Source organism: Cyprinodon tularosa, unplaced genomic scaffold (assembly GCF_016077235.1).
Source record: "Cyprinodon tularosa strain WSP-4 unplaced genomic scaffold, ASM1607723v1 ctg409, whole genome shotgun sequence".
NCBI classification, from domain to species: Eukaryota; Metazoa; Chordata; class Actinopteri; order Cyprinodontiformes; family Cyprinodontidae; genus Cyprinodon; species Cyprinodon tularosa.
In genome coordinates this window covers 621343-647398 of record NW_024039129.1, presented here as the reverse complement: position 1 = coordinate 647398, position 26056 = coordinate 621343, and the positions used below count along the sequence as shown (strand labels likewise).

The following is a 26056-nucleotide window of genomic DNA, read 5'->3' as shown; positions in this document are numbered from 1 at the left end:
TAACATTTACTGATAAATACAAACTGGTTTTCAGTTTCTTTCTTCCCTTTTCCTGTTAAATGTTCACCTTTAAGTATCTGCTGGGAATTTGTCTTGTAATATTCTTAATTGTCATTATATTCTGCCTTGCCTTTTGGGTTTCTGGTTTATTCATTACCTTTTTTTAGTTTAATGCAAATTTCTAGGCTTCATCTCCAATTTATGCAAACATCTTATGTCACAGATTAAGGAAATGCTTATATTTCAAGTCTTTGTAGCACTTGTATTATAAAATATATTTGCACATAAGCAGTCAAGAAAAAATTAGGACACCCCATGAACTGTTGAGCTCTTAAATGGAAAAGTTTGCGTCTCACTTTGCTGTTCATATCTAAGTAGAAAGGTGGTGCGATTACACCTAAAAAACAAAACAAACATGTTTTGCATTATTCTTTAACTGAAAGCTTTCAAATAATATTTTTTTTTCCTCAAAGACAAACAAGTTAGCCCACCTCGGGGGATTGGGGCCGTTTCATTGATTTCCACTCATTTCTACAATGTAACAGTGACCCTAACTGTTACAGTATGTACCTAATCCCAACCTAAACTTAATTCACACCTTAGTCTGGACCAAAAACTACAATTCCCCTTGTGGAGTCCGTGCATCTGTCCCCACAGCGTGCTATGTTTCCAAAAAATGGGCCCAACGATGTATTAAAAACAAGAACACATTCCCCCCACATGCACAACTTTTTATCATCTAAGTGTGGCCAACTGGAAAGCTCCTGCTGCAGCAACGCATGGTGAGTTATTGGTGCCAAAAGTGGAGATTATTGGTCACCTTGTTCTTCTTACCTCCTTGGCACAGGAGGCTATATTCATACCAACGCTAGCTCTGATTACTGATAGAGTGGCACTGTTAACTGAGCCGCCTGTGCTGGCAAATAAGATGGTGGAGCTAATTATTTAGAAGGAGAGAAGTACAATGCAATAGCATTGGATAGCATGTATCGACCAGTCATTTACTATAATAAAACAGGAAGCTAAATTGGCTTATGGTTGCAGCTTTGTTTTCTTAAAGGTTTCACAAATGGAAAAAGGTTTAACAAATACCAAACTGGGTTTAAGATATTCTCCTATTTGTCTAGTAATATAACCCGGGTTATAAGTGCTGTGATATTTGAACTAGAGCAGAGCAGCAAAGTCGTGGCATAGCCCTTTAGGCATTTCCCAATTTGAAAGCAGAAATCCTTAGCTGACTAGTTACGTTTTGTGGGTCTTTTCTATTGGATGACCAGCAAAAACATGCAACCAATACTAATGCCAGCCCATCTGTGCTAATGGACAGCAGAGGAAGTAGGTAATTCAGTGAGTGAGCAGCTTAGGTATGCTGGTCACCAGCCTCTTCAATGCTAATGCAGGTGAGTGAGTCCCTCTGTCATTAGCTCTGGCCTCTCATTTTTCAATGCCGGTTGCTCAGTTACCAAAACAAGTTTATCATTAATCAGATCATTAGCTGGCATTGTAATGGATATATCGTCCTGCATAAATGAACTAGGTACTACTGGGTGCGCAATAGTTTCCATTTTTAAACCAGTACTTTGCCATATTCCCAAGCCATGACTCTTCCACCTCTGTGCTTAGCAGTTGGTACAGGCTGCTGTTAGTCCGTGTTCTCTGTGACAAACTTTCCTCTAGCCTTCATGTTTTTCATGGAGAGCAAATGTTTCATATCTTGAAAGAAAGGGAGACTTTTCCATCTCAAGGTTTATACATGTACTTCCATATCAACAGTAGCAGCAGTTTGCAAGGGGTCTCTTAACACTTTTTAGCGCTCTCAGTGACATACTTTGAAAGTCAAAATTTCAGGCCAAGAGTGTTATTGGAATCCAGGAAAAGACCTTATTACCTTTGGAATATTTATAGAATATGTATATTATGTTGGCAAAAATTTATGTCAATATAATAACAAGAAACAACCACTTGCACTAATATATTAAGGAAAATAACAGGTGCTTCTGTAAGAGATTCATGAAAAACACTGAGTGAAAGAAACACATTTATTTTGTTACATCATAGCGTTAGAGCAGGGGTGGGCAATTCCAGTTCCTGAGGGCCGGTATCATTTAGATTCATCCTTGGTCCAGCAGTCCTGAATCAAATGGCTGAATTACCTCCTCAATATGCAGTCAGTTCCTCCAGAGTCCTCTCAATCATCTAATTACAGGATTCAGGTGTGTTGAACCAATGGTACATCTAAAAGTTGCAAGATATCGGCCCCCAGGAACTGGAATTCCCCACACCTGCCCTAGATGCATAAATGCTGATATAGGCACTTACATTTTTTACTTTTTTTAAACTTTGTTTTTTAACTTTTTAATTTGGCTTTTACCCTATTTTCTTAACTTATTTTTTATTTAACTTAATTTATCATTCAAGGGCTCATCTAATTGGTCAAATGCCACATAGCAGTATCTGCTGAATGTCTCGATATAAATGTTGTGCTTCCAGACCTCACTGAGGGATGGGGGTGCCCTATAAAGCATTAATGATATTTCAGGATTTATACCGCTTTGTTTTCTTGTTTTTGCTACCTTGGATATTAGGGATCCTCCGCTTGTTAACTATTATATGTTAACAAACCTATCCAATGTTTTTAGAAGTCTCTTTAAACAGCTGCAGAGTGCCTCATAAGCCAGCATCACATAAAACTAACCTATCTGAGGCTTAAACAGGGCAAACATCAAACAGCTGAGTAAGAACCTTCTAATCATGTGCAGCAAATGTGACTCCAGTGTGATTTTTTTTTTAGTCACTTCTAGTTAAAATTAATGTGGTTTCTATATATTCCTCATCAGAAATGCATTTTAAATAGATTTTATAGGCATTTTAAAAGAAACGTTTGTTTTCCTGGGAACTTATATATTAAAAAATTCTCGATTAAAATTGGTGTTAAATATCCATTCATAAAGACATGTTGGAACAAAATACAGGTTGTCATGGGTTGTCCTAATATGTTTTTTGCTGTATTTTTATTTTATTTACACGCTACAAAGCCTAGAACAGGGGTCTCCGACTGCGGTCCTCAAGATCTACTGTTCTGCAGGTTTTAGATGCTTCCCTGCTCCAACCCATCTGGATCAAATGAATGATTAATTCTCGGACCCTTTCAAACATGATTGCATGTTGAAGGGGTTATTCAGTCATTTGAATAGGCTGTGGGAGCAGAGATACAGCTAAAATCTGCAGTACAGTAGATCTTGAGGACAAGGGTTGGAGACCTCTGGTCTCGAAGAATACCTTCCTTTGGGTAATTGCAGCAATCAGTCACAGTTTTCCCCATCAGTCACCACACCAAACCAGTTCTCTGTTTTAGTTCCCATTTCTCTGTTTTTACCTTCATTGATTCTGTTGTTTCACATTCCATGTATCATGTTGTTTTTCTGCCATTGATTCTGTCTCTTTTTTTTTTCCTTCCTGAAACCTTCTAATTTTCTATGTTATCCATCCTTTTCTTTTTCTTTTTTAGATTATGATTTTGGTGACATGTTCCCCGTGTTGCAGTCACTGCCAAGTGTAGACTGGGAAGGTGGGACAATGGTCAACCCTTCCTATCTACCTATTCAGTCCATGTTTTCTCTCCCTCCTTTATAGCATGAATTTGTGCACAATTCAGGGGTGAAATGCATGCTGGGTGCTTCGACTGTAAAACAGCTTACTAATGCAAACGATGTCTGAATATGAAAAAAAAAAAATTAAGTAAATGTAAAGAATAAAGGTTGGTTTGGAGAAATAGCAGTTTGTAGCTTGATATTAACAGTAATATATCTGGTGTGCTGTTTTTTTTTTTTTTTTTTATTACAATCAGTTATAAAGTGACCACTAGCAAATGGTACATTTATTTTGTAAATGAAAATCATGATTTCATTGCATACAGATTGAACATTTAAAATCCTGAACATTTAAAACAATGATGCTCTTAAGACTTTTCTATAAAACAGAAAAACAAAATGCTATTTTTTTCCCCTTATATTTATGGCTTTTCTACACTCACCGGCCACTTTATTAGGTACCCCATGCTAGTAACGGGTTGGACCCCCTTTTGCCTTCAGAACTGCCTCAATTCTCCGTGGCATAGATTCAACAAGGTGCTGGAAGCATTCCTCAGGGAGTTTGGTCCATATTGACATGATGGCATCACACAGTTGCCGCAGATTTGTCGGCTGCACATCCATGATGCGAATCTCCCGTTCCACCACATCACAAAGATGCTCTATTGGATTGAGATGTGGTGACTGTGGAGGCCATTTGAGTACAGTGAACTCATTGTCATGTTCAAGAAACCAGTCTGAGATGATTCCAGCTTTATGACATGGCGCATTATCCTGCTGAAAGTAGCCATCAGAAGTTGGGTACATTGTGGTCATGAAGGGATGGACATGGTCAGCAACAATACTCAGGTAGGCTGTGTCGTTGCAACGATGCTCAATTGGTACCAAGGGGCCCAAAGAGTGCCAAGAAAATATTCCCCACACCATGACACCACCACCACCAGCCTGAACCGTTGATACAAGGCAGGATGGATCCATGCTTTCATGTTGTAGACGCCAAATTCTGACCCTACCATCCGAATGTTGCAGCAGAAATCGAGACTCATCAGACCAGGCAATATTTTTCCAATCTTCTATTGTCCAATTTCGATGAGCTTGTGCAAATTGTAGCCTCAGTTTTCTGTTCTTAGCTGAAAGGAGTGGCACCCGGTGTGGTCTTCTGCTGCTGTAGCCCATCTGCCTCAAAGTTCGACATACTGTGCGTTCAGAGATGCTCTTCTGCCCACCTTGGTTGTAACGGGTGGTTATTTGAGTCACGGTATTTGAGTCACGGTTGCCCTTCTATCAGCTCGAACCAGTCTATCCATTCTCCTCTGACCTCTGGCATCAACAAGGCATTTCCGCCCACAGAACTGCCGCTCACTGGAGGTTTTTTCTTTTTCGGACCATTCTCTGTAAACCCTAGAGATGGTTGTGCGTGAAAATCCCAGTAGATCAGCAGTTTCTGAAATACTCAGACCAGCCCTTCTGGCACCAACAATCATGCCACGTTCAAAGTCACTCAAATCACCTTTCTTCCCCATACTGATGCTCGGTTTGAACTGCAGGAGATTGTCTTGACCATGTCTACATGCCTAAATGCACTGAGTTGCCGCCATGTGATTGGCTGCTTAGAAATTAAGTGTTAACGAGCAGTTGGACAGGTGTACCTAATAAAGTGGCCGGTGAGTGTATATTATATTGATCATGAAAGAGGAACCAAGGCAATGCTACTGAATAAACAATGGATTAAGTTAGTAGTTATGTTTCAATCACTTTTTATTAAATGATGTTTTCCTTTTAAGTCATTCTGCTATTTAGTGAAGAAGATAAGCTACTAACCATTAGATTGTAAATTAGGAAGGTGAAATGCACAGGTGGTCGGTTCTAGTCTTTGTTGCTTGGTCATACTGCTAGCAGCTTCCCAACCAGTGCTCCAAACCAGCATTACCTTGAAAGGAGAGATAGGGGGCGCTCCATCAGTTTCTGAAGTTCTTAAATCTTCTTTATTCAGTCCAAAGATGCCTGAGCCCAAGTAGCTTAATATGTTACTGCATGGAGAAACATATTGGGAAACATGAACATCCTGGGAAATGTTCCATTTCTGGTAACCCCCTTAAATGAATTTTTTATTCATCGTAAGCATAGACCTATAATAAATAACTCACCCTGTTTTTATGAATATGTATCTATTTCCTGCCGGTAAATTCTCCCTATCTTTTTTAGCAGTACATTAAGCTGTACCCATCGTTCAAATGAAAACACAGCATCTGTTTTATTTGCTTCTAAGAGGAGCAATATTGGCAAAAATTAGGATAGCATCTTTTTCTCTTTTTCTTTTTAATTATTGGAATAAAGATGCAGTTACATAAACTTTTATTGATTTTTGATTCTCCATTTAGGTTGATCACAAAGACCTAAATAGAAAAAATACAGAGAATGTCTTTTCACGTTCTTCAAATTCTGAAGTCTTTCATACACCAAGATGAATGTGCATTAAAAAAGGTGAAAAACAAAGGTGATGGTGTCATTAAGGATGATACTGATTAATTTACAACATTTGATTTTAGGCAGACCTTAAAAATGCTGCCTCCTAGCGTAACATCAATAGGTAAGCTGATTTATGGAAATATTAATTACCGGACAAAGTCACCATTTGTGAGAAATAAGTCTAGCTTTGTGCGAAATCAACCTCTCAAAAAATAAATTCCTGTTGAAGAAGTTGACAAGAGAGTGAAAACCTATCTATCTTTCAAGGTCATCTTTAAAACAGTTTAATGCATTCTGCCACAAGGAGTTTTATTTTGGAAACTTCTTCTAAAATGTTAATTAATGACCATTGTTACATTTGGAGGGAGAAGATGGAAACTTCACTACGCTATCCAAACTGTAAACCACAGTCTAGCGTAGCCATGTTCTGTAGGTGAAACGACTGGGATGCTTCAAAAGATACACAGTATGAAGAGGAAGAAAACAATGTTGAATTATAGGAGGAACAACTGAAAATATAAACCCAAAAGCTTCGACTCAAATGGGTCTGCAATTCAAATCCTTATGCTGTACGAGCCACTAAATTGATGGCATACCTGGACAGCAAAAGGCCCTGAACTCAGTCCCTTAGCAGAGCTGAGAAGGTGTTTGCTTCCAATGTAGCCTAAAAACCTGACTGTTGTAGTTTATTCAGCAGCATTGGGCTGAAATCCAACAAATTTTTTTGAGAAACTTATTGAGAGATACCCTAAATATATAAGCCAAGACAATTCCATCAAAATAGTAAACAAGAATATAGTAAACTTCTAAATTTGAGGGAAATTAGACAAGTGAAAGTCATGATTCCACTAATTTATTGTTATAATTTTGATCATATTACATATACATTATTATAAAACCCTCTCTCGATATATATATATATACAGCTAATTAATTGACTTGGATTTTTCGTTTCTCTCAAAACTCCGTTAATGCATACTGCAAATAAATGACTTGTGGGATGTTAGAAGGAAAACAATCAATAAAAATAATTTCCTAATCAGTGAAGCAGGCAGGAGGTCTGCTTCCCTCAAACATAATTGATGTTCATTATAACCTTAAAAGTAAACCCATTGAATTCATTATTTAGATTCCCCATCCATCTGCAATCAAGTTATCTACTTTCTAGCTTTATAAGTGTAATAAAAAAATGTGTTTATGCACACCTGAGTGGAGCACTAATCTGGGGGTTTATTGTTGGGTGGGTTATCTGTCTGTCCTGTTGTGCATGTGTTACTCATTCAGGGAACTTATCTTATCCAAGCTCCTCCTGCCTCACTGTTTACACAGCAGTCTGAAAGCCTGAAGCAGCTGGTACTCACCTTGTCCGTTCTAGGCTGTGCATCTGTCTGTGTTGCATATCTGTTCTTCCTGTTGGTGTGTTGCACTGGCCCAGGTTCAGCTAAGCTTTATCTGTTAGGTTAACCTTAGTTTGACCTTAGTTTTTTTGTGATCTGCTTTCTATTTTGCAAATTGCCTCCATGATTCTGGAATATTTTAGGTTAAACTAAACTGATCAGTGGTTGTGAGTAAACCACCTGTAGTTTATTTACCTGGGCCTGTGTCTGTGTAGAAGTACCCTACTTGCTGTCTTTAATATTGTTTGGTTGCTTTTTTAACCTCCCCAAAGAAAAGGGGGTTGCTTCAGGTCCTATAACTGGCAATGCTTTGCTAATGAGGAAACACACAGTATTTCTAGAGGCTACATTTGTTGGTCAGCATTTTAACACAGAAAATTTACAAAAAGATAAAAGGATCCAATTAGTTCCTGCTGAATACAGTGCTGGTTATATGTTATATACACTGAGCTTGAAGTAATTTTTGGCTTTTTAACTGTAACCATTGTTTCCTTTGTTTGGAATGGTTATATAAAATGCAAAAACAATGTTAACATGAGGTACTGTGAATATTTTGTAGATTTATTTCAAATCTAAACATAATCAATATAAAAAAAATATACATGCATCCTCACTAATGTCAGTGTAGAGAAACCAAGTGTTTTTTAAAACATCAACTGGCCTCTGGTACAATTTTGACAGGATATTTCACAACTTCTCTTTCTTACCTTTTTTAAAAGAAATTCCACTGGTTTCTTAGCAGGGATCAACCTTTTAAATATATTCCACAAATTTGCTTTGGGGTTAGGGGATGCACTAGTTCAGAACATTATTGCTGAACTGGTTTTATTATTTCTTAAATCAGTTTCTTATTTCTAAAATCAGTTTTGAAATGTGTTTGGGACCATTTGCCAAATGTTGTCAATTGTTTTCCCCCGATCTAATTGTTGATTTGAGGTCAGGTTGATGGACATCCTCATCTATGAGCTAACAGAAGGACCCCTTAACATGATTTTCCCTCTGCCATGGTTAATCTGTGGTTTATTATTTAAGCTTAAAAGCTTAAAAGCATAACTCCTCCAGACAAAACTGTAACTAAACATCTTTCTCTTGTCTGAGCTTTTATACAGCAGCATTAGTGTTCCAATGACTTTCAATTTAATGATAGGATAGGATCCAGCGCTGGTGGTTTCTGGGAAGTTGTTGCTCATTTTTTTTTATTTTGACAGATAGTTTTGGTTTGATTTTTTTTTTAAACTTTTACATAAAATTATCATTTTATAACTGGAAAATGATCCCAACCAGATCATAAACCAGATCATAAACTGTGACTTCCCCAAAGTCCTGATGTCATGGAAGATGCCTAAAGAGCCTGTAAAGTGGAAATAAATTAGTTTTCAGTTTGTCATACCAGCAAAGTTTGTTTTATTAATCATCCATTTGAATTTGAAAGATTAAAAAAGCAACTAAGCATATAAAATTAGGTTTTAAGGGTAATGAAAAAAGCATCAGGTTTCTCTGCTCTGAGACACTTGTGTCCGCTAGGTCTTCTGAAAACCAGGTCTACACGCTATTCTGTTTCACTGCAACAGTTTTAAAGAAAGAACACGCTAAATGTTGTATTTACATTCTATTTTTTTAAGTCCAGGAGGATCATTGAAAGCTACACACATGTGTGACTTTTGTTGAATGAGAAAACAATAGTCACTCTGCTCTCTGACTGCAGAAACAGGCTGCAGCTGCTGAGTCTGAGTCCCTGCGTTTCGGTGGAGGGAGGGGCTCACTAAAGCCTCTCTCCCACTGAAATAAACTATTCACTAAAGATTGGTAAACTCAGAGTGACGCTATCATGTGTTGTCTCCAAAGTTTTCAACAAGAAAAGTAGCTAGAAGGATCTAAAAAGGTGCTAAATAGGCCCTGAGTTACCAACAATGCAGAGGTGCATTTGTAAACACACCAAAAAAAAATCCTAAAACACAGGAATATTGAACCCACTTTGTTTTTTGGCCACAGTGCAATCATAAATGGTTGGAAGACTTTTTACACATAAAGAACAATACTTTCATTGTCATTTATAATGTGTTAGAAGAAAATTGGGAATTTCTCTTTACATGGTCTTTAAAATTAGGCTGATTTAATCAACTCTCAATTCTGCCAATGAAAATCGCTGCAGTCAGCAACACATAATCATAATAACCTTTGTTGTATAATCTTACCACTTGGAGTAAAACATATCCACAAATTCCAATACTAAACCAAATGCAGCTTAAATATTTTTATCAGCTTCTTAAACGTACCACTGGCACTTTAACCTCAGTGTTCAAACCAATTAATATGAATTGTGCTGCCACCAATGGGTTAAAGCAGTCTGTGTGTTTCCTTTGCTTTTTAGCTGTGAATGTGGACAACAGCAGCTTTTGATTTAACTGGTATGTTTTGCCGCTTTTCACAATAGAGGGTGATTTGACCGATCAGGCCAGCTGCCCTCGGTCTGCCGGTTCTGATCCTCAGACCGTCATCAGTGACACAGTGGTGGTCGCCAGCACAGCCATGGGGAAAGTTGCCGCTCGCCTTTCTCCACACAGCCCCACGTCTCGACACAACCCCTTCAACGAGGACTCTGACACCAACACCTCAGCAGATGTCACACCGGTTCACGTGGCCAGCCGTCACAACACCACCGGAGATGAGGCAGAGATCAATGGCAGCGAGCTGGAAGTCATCAGGTTCAGAGTATTTTACACGTGGATCCTGAACGATGTTAGCTTAAAGCCATAATTACCGTCTTTATTATCCATCCCAGGATGGCTAGACGAAAGAAACCAGCCAAGAAGCGGCGGGCGAGGGGATCTACGGATTCTAGCAGCAGCATCCATGCGTCATTCTCCTCTGAACATGTGGAGATGAACCACAGCACCTCAGAGGAGGTGGAGTCGGTAACCTCAACTGTAGTTTTCGAAGACAGCGAAGGAGAGCAGAGCAGAAGCAGGGTTGGGTCAGCAATTGCAGAGGAAGGAGGGGAGGAAGGCCTACTACGGCTTCCAGAGATGGCCGACAACTCTATGAACAATGTGGGGCAGCCCCTCCGTGACGTCATGAAGCGGCTCAGCGGGTCCTGGGCAAATTCAGAGGAGCATGGCTGTGACCAGACCTCAGAGCCTCCTGCTCAGCAGCCCTTTCGCAACGATTCAGAAGGAGAGCCTCCCGACCCAGCTAAAGGAGAGACGTTTGAGTCCTCTTTGGCCGAAAGACCTGACTTCCTGCAGACCTCTCCTGTGTCCCCAGACCTATGCTTCTTTGCCCCTCACAGTCCAGACTCTGCTGACACAAGTGGTGGCCACAATGACTCTGCAGAGCAGAGCCAGTCACAGACTCTTTCAGGTTGCCTTGAAGATGAAGAAGAAGGAGAAGCGCCAGCAGGACAAGAGCCCCTCATGAAGGAGGAGGAAAACTCACAGGAAGATCCACGAGCCAGAATACCTGTAGCTGAGGAAACTGAGCCACAGGAGGAGAAACTGAGTCCCTCTGAAATCTCTCACCCAGCAGAGTTCAAGTAAGAAATCAACACAGGATCGTCTGTTCTAGTGCTGCTGTTCAGCGTAAAGCTAATCCTCTTCATCCGTCTCAGGGTGGACAACAATCACCTGCTACTTCTCATGATCCACGTATTCAGAGAGAATGAGGAGCAACTTTTCAGGGTAAGAAAGTAAAATATTTTTTTTTCTTTTTTTTTTTAAAATAAGTCTTTATGTGCCTTTTTACATTTTACACATTTCACAATATATGAATGAGCAGACTATAGATTTCACTTTCTTGCAGAGTTCTACAAGAAAGTAAAATCTAAAAAACAAAAACCTCCATGATGTGCTTTTACCTAGAGTTGGAACTCATGAGAAGTGATCATGAGCAGCAACATGATTCTAAAAAAGTTGATGACCTCCTTTCAGCACAAGCAATGCTCCATCTAAACAGAGCGCCTGCACAAACACATACACAGCACACAAGAAACTAAGTAGCACATAAAATAAAATCCAACATAAGCTCTAAATCAACTTTTCTCTATCTTTTTAAATCTGAGTATCATTTCTTTTTCAATTCCAAACCAAAAATGAACATTTTAGAATCATTTTTTTCCTGGAATTTTGTTAACAATTTAGACGTAGACTAACTTTATTGTCATTCTGTACACACTCTGCATACAAAAGAAGATTTTGTTGTATACAGCTTATGACAAGAATGGGATTGTAGCTGAAATAAATAAGGTTACAATATAAAGTGCAGTAGTGTTAAGATGCATCTGTGCAAGGAGGAAAAAAAGGAATTAAACAAAAATGTGCAGAACAATGAACGTTGGTAGTGCAAAAAATGATGGTGCAAAAAAAGCAGCCTTAAAGGTCAGTTTGGAGTTTAACAATTCAACAGTCTGATGGCAGCAGGGAAAAAGCTGTTCTAGAACCTACTGGACCTGCAGCGGATGTTGCAAAGCCTCTTTCTGCTTGCATTCGAAATTAAATATTTATATAAGAAACTGAATTGGAAATTCATTCATCTTATTTTTATTTTAGTTTTCAGCTCATATGCCATCTCGTTTTTAAGCGTTGTGAGAAATTACCTCCGCCTGATGGATGATAGATGTGCAAGTAGCCTTCGTTCCCACTTTAAAATATCACTATCAAATCAGTTTTATAACCAATATGAATACATTTAAGGGTTGTATTGGGATAAATATGTTTAATTAAATGTTGGTGTCCTGTAAAAAAAAGTTCAGCAAATGTCCTTACTCATCAAAGATGCATAAATAAATAATCCAGCATGAAGGAGAACATGTGGCAGTCCGAATGATTTATCAGTCTAGGCTAAGGTTAAGACACACCTGTAAACTTTTTAGTATGATGCTCACTATGGCCTTTTTTCCATTTCCATTTTAATTCAAGTACATAATGAAGGAAGAATGTAAACATGGGTGAATCAGATATGGTGGCTGCAGCACTTAGATATAAGGAGCTTAGAAGATTTAGTTTAATGAACCTGTATCCACAAAGAATTCTACTCAAATCTATTCATGTTCTAGTGACATTTATTAAGTTTTTTATTCATAATTAATCATTAAATGTTTAGTAGTAGAAGTGCTAATAAAGCACTAATAACCTGTGTAATTAAAAAAATTAGAGGCAAAAAAAATTGTTTATACTGTATCATAAGCACACAATTTATTGTACAAAATGTGAATGTTTTAATGTGAAGAAGAAGTTAGGTATGAAAGGTGTAACATCTCATTTCTTCCAGAGCAGGACCCTCATCCAGGACTCTTAAAGATAGCATACTACTCATCCTATGATTTTGTTTTCTATTTTTTTTCCATTTGAAGTGGGCCAAATCACTTAAATTAATAGAAAACTGATGCAAATTGCTGCTATAATCTTTTATTCATTTATTAAACGAGGTAACTCGCTATGATCCAAGTTTAATATTGGTGTGTGGCCTGAGCAGGCACATCTGATGTTACTCACCTTGGTCCTCAGTGTACTCAGGGGGGGTTGTGTTTATGCTCAGACACATGAGAAATTAGAGGGAACATCGACCACAAGGTGCTTTTAAGATACAATCAGCTTGATATATTCTGCTACATTTTCAAACCAACACATTAAAGTACAGATGGTGAAAAGAGGACGAAAACAAAAGATTTACCTTGAATTAAATGTGTTTTTCAGATGGTGAGGATGAGTACAGGTCATATGGAAGGGGACCTGCAGCCTCTCTATCTGCTGCTGACTGACTGTTACATCTATTTACTGAGAAAGGGTGAGTGGCTAAAACACCATCAGCTAACATCATCTCAATGTTATTGTCAGCCTGAGAGTTTGTGTTTGACTGAATTATGTGTATGGATCATGATATCATTTAGTTTACATTAAATGTCTGTTATTATACTACATTTGAAAATTAAAAATACTAACAATGAGGCCTGCAGGGCATGTTTTTTCTGTTTAAACAGCAAAACTCAGATTTCACAGACAGCATGTCTCAATTACCTCATTCAACCCTCTTGTAAAAGAGCTGTTTTGGCTTTCCACGCCCTCTTCCCACACACACCCCACAACCATGACAACCAATCAGAGTTTATTCTAAATACTTAACGATCCCTGGACGGCTGGATACCCTGGAACCTTTCAATAATAAAAACCAATAAACTTGCCTGAGCTAGTAATGAACGCTGTAATGAACTAACTGAAGTACCTCCTATTAACAAGTTATTTAACACTAGCACACAATCAGAATAACTGAAAATATCATGTTGTGAATAGAAGATTATCCATCTTATAAAATAACCTGGTTAGCATAACAGCCCAGGACACAAACGCTAGCTGCAGTGCTAACATGTTCACAGGTTAAGCAGTCCAGCATAGTAAAGTCACGCTCAGCTCTCCCCTTCACAGCTTTGAAACGGACAGTTAATTTAAGGTGTGTGGAGAAGCCTGCTTGTGAAGTTGTGAGGCACTCCTTCATGACATGCAAAGCGTCTGGAGGTTTAAGAGGTAGATTTCTGTCTAAAATCAAATCCATCCACTGAGTCTTCAGGGGCTCAGATGAAGGCAATAAAAAAAGAATTTGTTTTGATGCAGCCATCAACAGAGCAGGTGTCCTTAGCTCAACACCTGCTCCGTTAGCCATGTCTGTTTGCTCTGTGTTGGTAAGCAGAGAGATACACCTGTTAGAAGGCCGCTTTAATGGGAGGGGGGTTATTTCCCCGAATGACATCATCAAGGGCATGCCGCTGAAACCTCGCATTTTATGCACACATCAACTAATAGGTGGATAAAAGCAGTGAGAGAGGGGAAAGGGTTTTTTCATTTTTGAACCTAACACACAGACTTCAGGACACGTGACTCTTAGAAATTTTATGTTATGTTTATAAAGTGAATTTTGCATAATATGGGACCTTTAACTTCCCTATTATTCTCAGGAGCTGCGGAAAAGCCCTACACAGTAGAAGATGCTGTTTCCTACAACGAACTTGACTATTTCTCTGTAAGTTACTTATTAGGTTATTGTTTATTGATTTGTTCTTGACTGATTTAACTTTTATAAATGAGGCGAATCTTCCAGAGTTTGACGATAATTAGGGTTTAAAGGCTGAATTTTTCAGTTAGTATGGTTAACAGTGTGTTTTTTAGGCCAGTGTCAAAAGGGATGTTGGACGCGTCTAATTATGTTTCAGTTATATACGTCATAGTGTTTTTTTCCCCCTGAAGGTTGGCCTTGACCAGCAGACGGTAACGCTGGTTTGCACCAACAGAAGAAGAAAGTTCCTGTTGGACACAGCTGACGGTTCCCTGACTGTGTAAGTTCTTATTGTCCTCATCTTGTTATTTCTTTACTCTTCTTCATCTTTAAACCTCTGATTATTTAGAGAGATAAAAAAAAAAAAAAAATTAGATATGTCCTGATCCTACATTTTCATTTCCAGTATGACCTGATACAATATTAGGAAGAACAATACACTCTTTTATTAGTTATTTCGTGATGTGGAGTGTTAGTAGAGTATTACTTAAACTGAAAGTAATAGTCGATGTGAGAGCAACCAAACCAAAGATTATAACTGATTTGCTATATAAACCGAGTGTTTCTATCAGCCTGATTTTATCTGTGATTGTTAAATGCCCACAGATGTATTCGGATGTATGTTTTTTTGGGCTATCAGACCGATTTCCCTTATCAATAAGGTTTCGGAACATCCCTAGAGAACACGTTTCTTTAGCTGTTTTGCAAAATTATACCTCTTGGCAGTAGTTTAAATCTACTCATCATTAAACAAGTAATCATTCTGTTTTTACTTTCAATATATTTGTTGTGAATCACTTCTTTTTTTTTTTGTAAAAAGTGTAAATGTAAATACTAGAAATAGGTTTTGAAGCAAGAGTTCAGTCTCAAGTATCTGATGAGACGTCCCTCAGTTCTACTCCTCTGTTTCTTCTGTCTTTAGTTGTAGTTCAGTTTTTTCATGGTTCTAAGTTTAGGCTCATCATGATGCTTAATATTCCTCCATGTCATTTTCTAGCCAGTTTTGTTTAAGGTTTGTTATCACTGGGATTGCTAATCCACTTATCCAATCAGGATGTGGATCAACTGGTTAGAACATCCTGAAAATGCTTCTCAGTTTCTAGGTTGCCATTATTGAGAGTGTGGATTAAAAAAGGGTTTGCTTAACATATAATCAAATATTTGTGAATGTTAGTCCATAATATAGATTCTGTGTTGTTTAGAGCCAGTTTGCATAAGTTAAATTAAATCTTTATTAAATCAGTATTAAATTAAATCACTATTCCACACTGGGAAAGCAGCAGCTCCATTGAATAAATTGTTGAATAAAATGTGAGTGTGGATGAATGTTCATCCTTTGGCATCCTTTCCCTTTTCTCCTGATTATTAGCTGGTTCCTGTCTGTTCTGAAGTCAGCCATGGTCCAGGGATGCCGAGAGCCTCCCTATCCTGCTGTTCTAACAGATGCCACCATGGAAAAACTGGCTTTGAATAAGTTTGTCTCCCAGGAGTGTCATTGTGAGGTAGGATGATGTCATTTTATGCTGTAGTAGCTTTTGAAAACCAAACCGCTTCATGACGAATGTTGCATGCCGTCCTCAGGTGTCTGAAGTGTGTATTGAGCTGTATTCTTTGGTTCACTGGGAGGACCCGATGGATATGAGCATGTCTCCCCAAGGAGGCACCCCCACCTCTGGGGTCCTGCCCAGCACCAAAGAAGGTACCCTGCAGTACAGGTGTGGAACCACCTACCTGGGTAAAGAACAGTGGAAGAGCTGCTATGTCGTTCTCAGGTACGGACCTCTCACTTACCTCATCCTACCATCCTAAAGAATGGTTTATACTCAGAAACCAGGTCGTCTGCGTGTGTGTCACAGTGAACGCAAATCTGCCCCTGCCCTTTCAGCAGACACTCTGGAGCACCTCTCTAAAATATTAGGTGACAGCTGACAGTGCCGCAGACAGGAGGCATCTTATTGGTCAAATCTACATCCGCTCTACACTATGAATATTTCCTGTTGGTTCCTTACCGGCTTGTTTTTTTTGTATGACCGCCATTATGGAAAACGACTCGTGAAGATGGACCAGTTAGAAGAGGTACGCGAGAACGCTGGGACCCTTTTTTACACCTGGATCCCCGCTCTTTTTCGCCCTCACACTGGAAAAAATCAAAACACAGATAGGTCAGTTTGCCTTAAAATAAGTGCATTTATTCTTGGATTGAGGAGGTAAAAGATGCACGACAATTTACACTTAAAATAAGAAAAAACAATTGCATTGTTATTTATTTAACTTATTTCAAGTTCATATTATCTAATTATCTATTTTAGTACTAAACATACTCATTCCATTGGCAAACTATCTCATTTACCTACTCAAATTAAGGGTAAATACACTTAATTGAAACAATTTTTTACTTATTTCTAGATCATTTTTCCTGTGTATGTCCCTCCGTTGTTGCACAAACTTGCCCCCACTTCTTCACCGCCTCAGACGTATCTAGACCCACAGCTAGTTCGTGTTGACCCTCTTGCGTTGTGGCGTGGAATAACAGAGCAGACCACGCTTCAATATTGGGCATAAATCAAAAATATCTACAACAAGCTCACTGCGAAACACTGCTGCAGCCATTAACTCTCCAACATGTTGATGGCTGAGGTCTATAGCATCATGCAAAATCTGTAGTTTTTTTAAGCTGAAAGACTCAGGCTTTCCTCTGAGCAGATCTTCTGTCCTTATGAAGCAGCAAATGTCACCTTTTTTAATTTACAACTGAAAAGCAGTTTTCTTGGCATAACCCTGATGCCATCTTTGAACCAAATGTCTAACCGCAGATTTTTTTAACCTGAAATGACCTTCCAGCCTCGTCTGTCACAGTTTTTTTTACTTTGTAGATGTAAGGAGGTTAAAGAGGGAAGTTATTTTGTTGCGAGTTCCTGACCTAGCATCTGTGGCTAAAATGTTTTCACATGTTTCCTGTTTCTAAGAGGGACATGAAGAAATGCTTCTCTGTGTCACTTCATGTTAACACATCAGGAAATGTATTATATCTCCAATAAATGTTTGTCCTCATGCTGTGCAGCAATGGGATTCTGTACCTGTATGCAGAGAGGATAGATGTCACCCCTCTGCTGTCTGTCACCATGGGGTAAGTGTCAGAAAGCTATCAGCTGGTTCGTCTTCTCAGACGATCAGAAAGTTTATGATGTCCTCCTTGTTTCTCCACAGTGGGGAACACTGTGGAGGCTGCCGTCGCTCCAACAACACAGAGCGTCCCCACGCCTTCCAGGTCATCCTGACGGAGCGCCAGCCGCTGGTGCTCAGCGCCAACGATGAGCAGGACATGGCTGAATGGATGCAGCTGCTCTGTCAGGCTGTTTCCAAAGGTGTAAGTAGAGAACATTGTCAGAATGCTCTGCTGGGTTGCTCAGATTCTACTCTTGATCATCTCCATTCAATAATTGCCTTTCACATCAATATGGGCTGATGTAAACTACTCCTTTTACCCCAGGTCATCCCTCAGGGTGTGGCTCCGACCCCATGTATCCCTTGCTGCCTGGTGGTAACAGACACGAAGATGCTAACTTGCCATCAGGACTGTCAGACCAGCTTTTTTCGTTCGCTGGGCAGCGCCGATATCTGCGATGTGACCAGCGTGAGCTTGGAGCCCGACAAGGAGTACTGTGTTGTTGTGAGCAATCTTCTGATCACCTTCTTCTTTAGTTAACAGCTTTTTCAATTTCTGTGCATCTAAAATTTATCTAATGGCAGTAAAATTAATCTTGTTGGTTAAGATGAGTCAGATTATTTATCATGGGCCATATTCTGAAATGGCAGCAAGAAAAGAAAACTAACAACCCACAGTGTCTGCCAGGCTTCTCTCTGCCTTACATTAACCTTTTTTTTTAGAGTTAAAGCTCTACTGTATTCATATTCACCTGATTTTTAAATCAGAAATTATCTCTGTCTCATCAAATGCTGAGCTACTGCTGAGGTTATTTTCTGAACAAATCATTGCTTTGCAGTCACAATCACTGCAATTGGTCCATAACCAACGCCGGTTAATGCTGCACTCCGTATTCAAGTTGCAATAAATGTGTCTCAATTTCTTGTGCATCCTTCTCCAGTCATCCCTCCAAGTCCAGTAAGAGCGTCTTCTTACTGAGGAGAAGAAAGTCAGAGAATATTGGTTGAGGTTCAGAAATCAAAAAAGATTTTTCAAAGCTGAAAACCACAACTGCAGAATGGGGGGGAGCACACCCAGTGACAATATAGGAATTTATCACAATCTTTCTTGGGACAATTTATCCCTCAGGCCGAGCATACAGGTTAAGTTGGAACTGCGGTAATCTCTGAGGTGATATTCTTCAAGTTTCTACTAAGACCTCTTTTACAATAACAAATAACAATTTTTAATGTTCTGCTTTATGAGTATAAAGAGTCTTAAAACATCTAATTTTATAAACTCTATAGAAAGCAATATTTATACGCCTGACTTAATGATACTTACAGAATAAAGGACTTTTAAAAACAGTCAAAGTAGGAGAGTTGAACTACTGTTAACAAGAGTAGCAGCCTTCTTGAATAAAGAAGTCAGGTGTGTTGCTTCGGCTTTAGAGGGCATTTTTCCTATTCAGATATCAGAATTCTGACCCACACACTGCAAAAGACTGAAATCTCAGTAATTTTCCTTTTAGCGGTGCATTTATTCTTGAATTGAGGAGGTAATTACTCTTCTTTACAAATTAAGGCTATATACACTTAATTTAAGTCATATTTACTTATTTTTTAGATCGTTTTTGCACCGAAGTACAATTAAGCCGCAGCATTGGTGCTGACCAACTACCAGCCATAGATTTTGCCTGTGAAGTAAAATCTATGGCTGTGTCTATGTGAACATCTTTACAGGTTGTGAAAAAAAACTGTGGACGGTACTGTAACACTCAAATTATATCTCCTGTGTCTTTACCTTTTGTTTTTTTCCAGCACTTCAGTCTCTGTTTTTCTTCACAGGAATTTGCAGCAGATCGGAATCAGTTCCTTCCTCCCTGGGTGTTATACTTCAGCGGATGTGAAGAGAGAGATCGGCTTCTGAGGGCTTTAGAAAAGACATGGAAAGCCATTTTCCAGGTCAGCCATGTTCTTTGCATGCGGCGGTATTACAATATTAGTATTAATTAGACAAGACTAAGATAATTAAAGATGGTTTATTTAATGTTTGTTGTATAGTTTAACTGTCCTGCCTGTCATTGTTGCACACAGGTTGACCTCCCCCAAAGAGAGCTGTTGGACCCACTGGTGCAGAAACGCTGCGGTGAGGCTCTGGAGCTGATGAAGAGTGCTTGGCAGAGGGCAGACAGCCTAGCTCGAGGCAGAGCCCAGCGGGAACCCTGGTGCTGACGAACAGACTTCCACCTAAACAATCAAACAGGAGCATTTCATTGATGGGACACAGTCCTTCAGAAGTAATGTTCTGGGCCAGCACTAATCAGTCAGCAGACTCAGACATGAGAAGATAGTTTAAAGCAAAGCAAAGTTTTTAAGTGTTTTCATTTAAGAACATATAATGCTAACAATGCAGTGCATGCACACTGAAGGGATGTGGTGCTGCAGCCGAGGACACTAATCCATTCCTCTAAAAAGCTGTTTAGAAGAATTAATGAAGGTTTGTATCGTAAAGCTCTGACCTTTGCCTCCTAAGATCTATGTACAACTGAAGCATGACTAGAATTCACAACCAGGAGCTTTATTCTACGTTAGCAACATCATATCATATACATCTGGATAAGTTCACAATCTTATCCTGTGCTCCGATAAATGTTTATAACACTCACTGCTTGCATGTTGCACACAGCCTTTTTTTAATTTGAAGGTACGTTTACAGGGAAAATGTCGTTCAAAGGTGGAACAGGTTACAGTGGCAACACAAGGTCGCTGACGGTGGTCTGATATTCAGATTAGTTGCTACAAGCGAGAGCGTGTACCTCTGTACTCAGTTATTCTCTCATAAACAATATACTGGACCCTGTAGGGGTGAACACCTGATGTAGATGATCACATTTTACACACATTTCCACTCTGGGAAAAACTCACAAGCCAGAAATGTCTTCTTTTATGAGATGAAAAATGTGATCACCTCAATCATTTTGCCTTTTTGTTTTACACATTGGAATCAGATGGAGGTCTGCGCATTGTTTTTGTTTGTTTTTTTTTTGCATATGAGTTTTTTTTTAACTTAATGCTTCAGTTTTTTAATTTCCTTGTTCTGTTGCGATTTACTTAGGCTTTCCACTATATAAACGGGTGCATGTTTCAGCCTGTTTGAATAGCGCTTCACAGAAGGCTGTTTTATTCTAACAGCTGCTTGCTTTTAATAACATTCAACTTTTATTTATAAAGTTAACGATCCTTATTGTCCTGCAGGGGGTCTTTAATGGCAAAAAAAAATTTCTATGAAGGATAATCCCACATTAACACTTAGGAGGGAATAAAAGCTACATTCTATGAGTTGTAGGCTTTGGCATTGAATCTCAACGGTTTCTCCTAAAACTTGATCGATGTACCGTTTCCTGCTTTACAAGCAGCAACTTTTCACACAAATGGAATGTTTTGTTTGCATTGACAGATTTGCCTTTTTTAGATTTTAATGTAAAGCCGCATTGAATAAAGTTAGGTTTTGATTAATAAACTTTTGATATTTTATTTAATTTGGGTTTGTTTTTATTTTCATTTTCTTTAGTTAGATGTTTAATGAAAAATGAGCTTTGGTGTAAAACCTTTACTCTAAACGGATGTGGAAGAACTTTCTCTAAATTTAGCATTTTAGGCTAAATAGGTTTTATCAGATGTGCTGTTTTTAAATGATTAACTCTGTTGATAAATATGCACTGCATTAAAATGCCTCCTAGCCATATACGTACATCTTGTACAATCACACTGTGTTACTCCTGTGTTAGCATTAATCAGGGAGGTAAACCTTATTAAGTGCAACTTGCTCTTGCTTTTTTTTCTTAATGTTTTACAGAGAAATCTCAGGTGGGGAAAAAAAAAAAAAAGGTCCCAGAACCTTCAGAATCACCTCGTGGGATTTTGTTTGGCTACAGCAGCCGTTCTGTTCTGCACAATATTTTATAAATATCCCTTTTTTTTTAAGCTTTGGGATAAATGCTTCGATGCTCAGTGCAGGGTTATGAAGTTATTTTTGCACACACACTGGGAAGAAAGTTTGGAAATTGGATTTTTATGAAATTTGCTCTTTGCAAATGTCAATTCTTTATTAAAAATCCTGTCTGCAAATTCCTAAACCCATTGATTTGTGAGAGTAATGTCAGAAAAGTTGGTTACTTGAAATGATTGTTGTTCTGTGCTCAGAAATGTGCCTGTGGAATGTATATAAAGAAAAAGTCAAGTCAGTGTCTGATTGTTTCAATTGTGGGAAATTGCTGGTCAATGATGGACAATATCTTGTAGTGTTAAACTGTAACAAAGTTTTTTTGTTGTTTTTTTTTACATGCACATTGCATGGAATGTGTGTCTTTCATTAGGTTTATTAAAATGTAAATAAAGAACTAATAAGAGTGTAAAGTCCTGCTTAAACATATGCATGTTCTTAAGGTTTTATACTCTAAACTGCAAAGAATGTACAAACGAAGCTTTGGAAAATGTGTCTAAATAAAACTATAAAGAAGCTGTTGACTCTTGTGGTGACTCTGTGGGATTTAAGTATTCCAGCTTTCTGTCTTAACAACTGCAATTATATTGAAAGATCAAAGCTGCGGTGTTCATGTTGGAGCAGGACCAGCAGCTTCACAGGTTATAGCAGCTCCATGAAGGTTTTACTCTGATCAAATATAACACTGTAGTCTGCATGAAGCTGTGGCAGATTATGCAGAGACCTTCAAACAAGCCAACAGTTCAGCTACTAATAGCTTTTTGTCGCTAAAAGAGGAACATAAATTATTTATTGACTTTATGTAACAATACATGGTCAGGTTTTCTAGTTTCTACTCCAAAGCTGAAGCCTCTGTGCAGTCAAGAAAATGAAAAGTAAAGTCTGTAAAATTTTAAGGTTTCCCACCAACTCTGAACTTCCAAATCCAATATAGTTCTCATGCATATAAACATTGAAAGAAAACAATTTATTAATTGGATTGTGAACATGCAGGTTAAAAGAACAAAAGAGGAATATTTAGCTTGTTTTGTTTTGATTACATCAGTAAGACTGCAGTTTACTTATGAATTCAGAACATGGCTGATGAAGGTTGGATAAAGTTCTTAGATAAAAATTATAAAACCCACCAGTATTGATGTCTGTTTAACTGTGGGCCTATACTGGATGTCCTTATTGCATGCTTCAACCATTATTCATTTATTTGATTGTTTCTTGGGTGTGTTATATTCAGGGGTGGAAAGTAACGAATTACATTTACTCACATTACTGTAATTGAGTCCTTTTTATGAGTAATTTGTAATTTTCTGAGTAGTTTTTGAAAATGTAATTTTTACTTTTACTCGAGTAAATTTTAACCTAAGTAGTTTTACTTTGCTACATTTAAAACCCCCTCACGTTACTGAGTGTCAGTTCTGTGTTACAGAACCGACACTCAATCACCATTAAAAAATAGAAGAAGACTTTTGACTTTTAAAGGCACTTTATTTACACAATTCAAACATATAAACAATTGATGTAAAAACAAGTGTCAGTTAAAAATCACTAATAAAGTAAAACAAGTGTCAGTTAAAATCATTAAATGAGGAGCTTGTTAATAACAGTGGCATCCTGTTGCGTTTTAGTTTGATTTCTGGTATCTTTTGGGCATTTAATTTTGTGTGCATTTTGAAAACTTTAAAATGTAGTTTAAATTTCTTTATTCCTATCATGGTGTTGTCTGTTGGACAGTAGGACTGAAAATTGTTTGCACTTTATGGTACAGGTTCTGACTGTCCTTGTGCTGTGAGGAAGTATGTTCTTTAGCACAGCTGATCTTGTGCAAGTGTGGATGTCCATTGAAATATGCCTTGAAATCGATTAAAACACCTTGTGGTCAATTCTATTCATGACTCATCCTTTTTTGCATTAAATAACTCAAAGTAACTAAGTAACTTTTACTCAAATTACATTTTAAAAGAAGTAATTTTCTACTTTTACTTGAGTAACTTTTGAGATGGGTAATTTTACTTTTACTCTGAGTAGAATTTAGGCAAATTAAAGATAATTTATACTCAATTGTAATTTTTTAGTACTCTTTCCACCTCTGGTTATATTTAACTTGTTTTGTTTTGTCACAAATAAGTGGTAGCAAAAATATTGCTCTTAGTAAAAAATAATTAGCAGCCTGCTTTGTCAGAAAAAAAATATATATTTAGTGCAAATCTCCATTAAAGGCCAATTTCTTGATGCACCATGAAATCAGAGATGCTTAAAGAGCAAATAAAAGCTATTTTTGTTTTGATAACTTTACTAGTGTTAGTATTTGGTGCTGTATTATGGAGAGTTTAACTGTTCTCATTGCCTGTAATAAAACTCCTTATCAAAACTAGTTCTTAAAAAATGTAAAACACACCTTAAAATTTTACCCAAATGGTATAAAATCTGGAAACACAAATTTTTAACAACTTTGCAATTCTGTAAGGAGATCAATTCCACACTGGTACTTTCTAACGTACTGGGTAAGCAGCCTTTACTAAAGCACCAACTCTCTTTTCAAAAAAACTCAGAACTTCAGAAAAAACAGAAACAAGTGAAGATTTTGTTTCCCTTTATTACTTTGTCTTTGTTCCTTTCCTCCATAGTTGACATTATAGTTGACCAATGAACAGTTCTCTCCAGCTTTGTCCTGCAGCTACCACAAGAGGCTGCTGCATTTCATCTTACCTTATTAATTGAAAATATGGACAGTCTCTTAAGCTGTAGCTCAAATTTCATTTAAGATGCATCAGGGTCGCCACGTACTTCAGTGGTGGAGCTGCCGGTCTATATTAAAGGCTTTAGCTCTTTAAAGGCATTCCTTCCTCTTCTGTCTGTCCACCTTCCTTTCTTACTAATGTATACAAGTGCCATAAAGAGATGCATCTATATAGATAGATATAGAAAATAGAAGACTGATCAGAGATGCAGCCAAGAGGCCCATGATTACTCTGGATGAACTGCAGAGCTGAAGTGGGAGACTCAGGGACAGGATAGGGATGGAGCCAAATACAGGACAATTCTGGAAGAAAACCTGATAGAGTCTGCAAAAGACCAGAGACTAGGACGGAGATTTATCTTCTAACAAGACAATGATCCAAAACATGAAGCAAAATCTACAGTGGAATGGTTCACAAATAAACATATCCAGGTGTTAGAATGACCAAGTCGAAGTCCAGAGCTGAATCCAATGGTAGAAAGAACTGAAATCTGCTGTTCCCAGACGCTCACCATCCAACCTCACTGAGCTCCAGCTGCTTTCCAGGAAGAATGGGCAAAATTTTCAGTCTATCAATGTGCAAAACTGATAGAGACATAACCTAAACAACTTGTAGCTGTAATTGCAGCAAAAGGTGGCGCTACAAAGTATTAACTCAAGGTGGCTAAATCGTTTAGCACACCCAATTTTTTTCGTAATTTTACTTGTTGAAGATTAAAATACCCATTAAACGTCTTTCAATTCCATAATGGTGTTCAACTTGTTGACTTAAAAAAAAAATCTATATTTTTATGTTTGAAGCCTCAAATGTTGCAAAAGCTCAAAAAGTTCAAGGGGGGGTTGATTCTTTCGAAAGGGTTACATATTTTTTGAAAGAATTTGCTGATTTTTGGAAAACATTACAAGACTATGCCCTTATTAAAAGAGCATTTTTTGAGAACAAGAAAAAAAAAAAGAAAAAAAGTGAGAGGCACTTATAGTAGAGTCTTTGCACAGCCCCACATTTGAAGTGCATCCGGGGCTACTGGCATTGAAAAACAGAAACAGCTTTGGAAAACACCACTAACTGAGATTGTGAGCTAATATGATGCAAGGGTTTGGTTGTTGTTTTTTCTTTCATGCAAACTAAAAATATGCTACTTTTATTAGATTATAGTCCACATATACTGGCATTTGGATGGAATCTCTTCCTCCTGTCTGTCATTGTATGTTTACACTTCTTTTTCGCTACAGTAACTGCAGACATTTTGCATGATAGTTTGCATGACTTTCAAATGTGCTGAATGAAGACCCAGAAACTGCATTCATAATTGATTTTAAGTTTGATAATTGCATTTCAGAGGTTAAATAAATACATTATATTATAAATAGAGATCATCCTCCCAGTGTTTTGCATGTTCTGATGATCAGCATTTGTTCTGAGTACAACCGGTTAGTAGATCGGCTTGGCACAGTCTGTCAAGTTTGAACATATTTTTATATAAACAAAAATGAAATCTAACAAAGGCTTGCCCAAAGTCAGGCCAAGGGCCACTCTCTTGTAGGTTTAAGAGGTTTCCCTGCTCCAGCACAGCTGATTTTCATTGATAGCTGATATAACTTATGGCCACATATGAGCAGATGCTGACATACCTCTGGGAATTTTGTTTAGCATGCTCAAAATTTCCCGACGTAC

At 38.0% G+C, this 26056-nt stretch overlaps 1 protein-coding gene across 2 annotated transcripts in view; it reads left to right on the top strand.

Moving 5' to 3' along the window:
- plekhm2 (pleckstrin homology domain containing, family M (with RUN domain) member 2) overlaps positions 1–22169 on the top strand; it is a 28378-nt gene extending 6209 nt beyond the window's left edge. Inside the window, exons 7-20 of one of the 2 annotated variants that reach the window (XM_038298505.1) lie at positions 3509–3568; positions 9891–10161; positions 10239–10988; positions 11064–11133; positions 13147–13237; positions 14400–14464; positions 14689–14777; positions 15867–15999; positions 16079–16269; positions 17559–17624; positions 17705–17864; positions 17988–18167; positions 19490–19606; positions 19739–22169. In XM_038298505.1, coding sequence (XP_038154433.1) covers positions 3509–3568; positions 9891–10161; positions 10239–10988; positions 11064–11133; positions 13147–13237; positions 14400–14464; positions 14689–14777; positions 15867–15999; positions 16079–16269; positions 17559–17624; positions 17705–17864; positions 17988–18167; positions 19490–19606; positions 19739–19876 — 2381 coding nt within the window. In that variant the 3' untranslated portion in view covers positions 19877–22169. The remainder of the gene's footprint in view (positions 1–3508; positions 3569–9890; positions 10162–10238; positions 10989–11063; positions 11134–13146; positions 13238–14399; positions 14465–14688; positions 14778–15866; positions 16000–16078; positions 16270–17558; positions 17625–17704; positions 17865–17987; positions 18168–19489; positions 19607–19738) is intronic. The other variant, XM_038298506.1, reaches the window with a different exon arrangement.
- The last annotated feature ends 3887 nt before the right edge of the window (positions 22170–26056 follow it).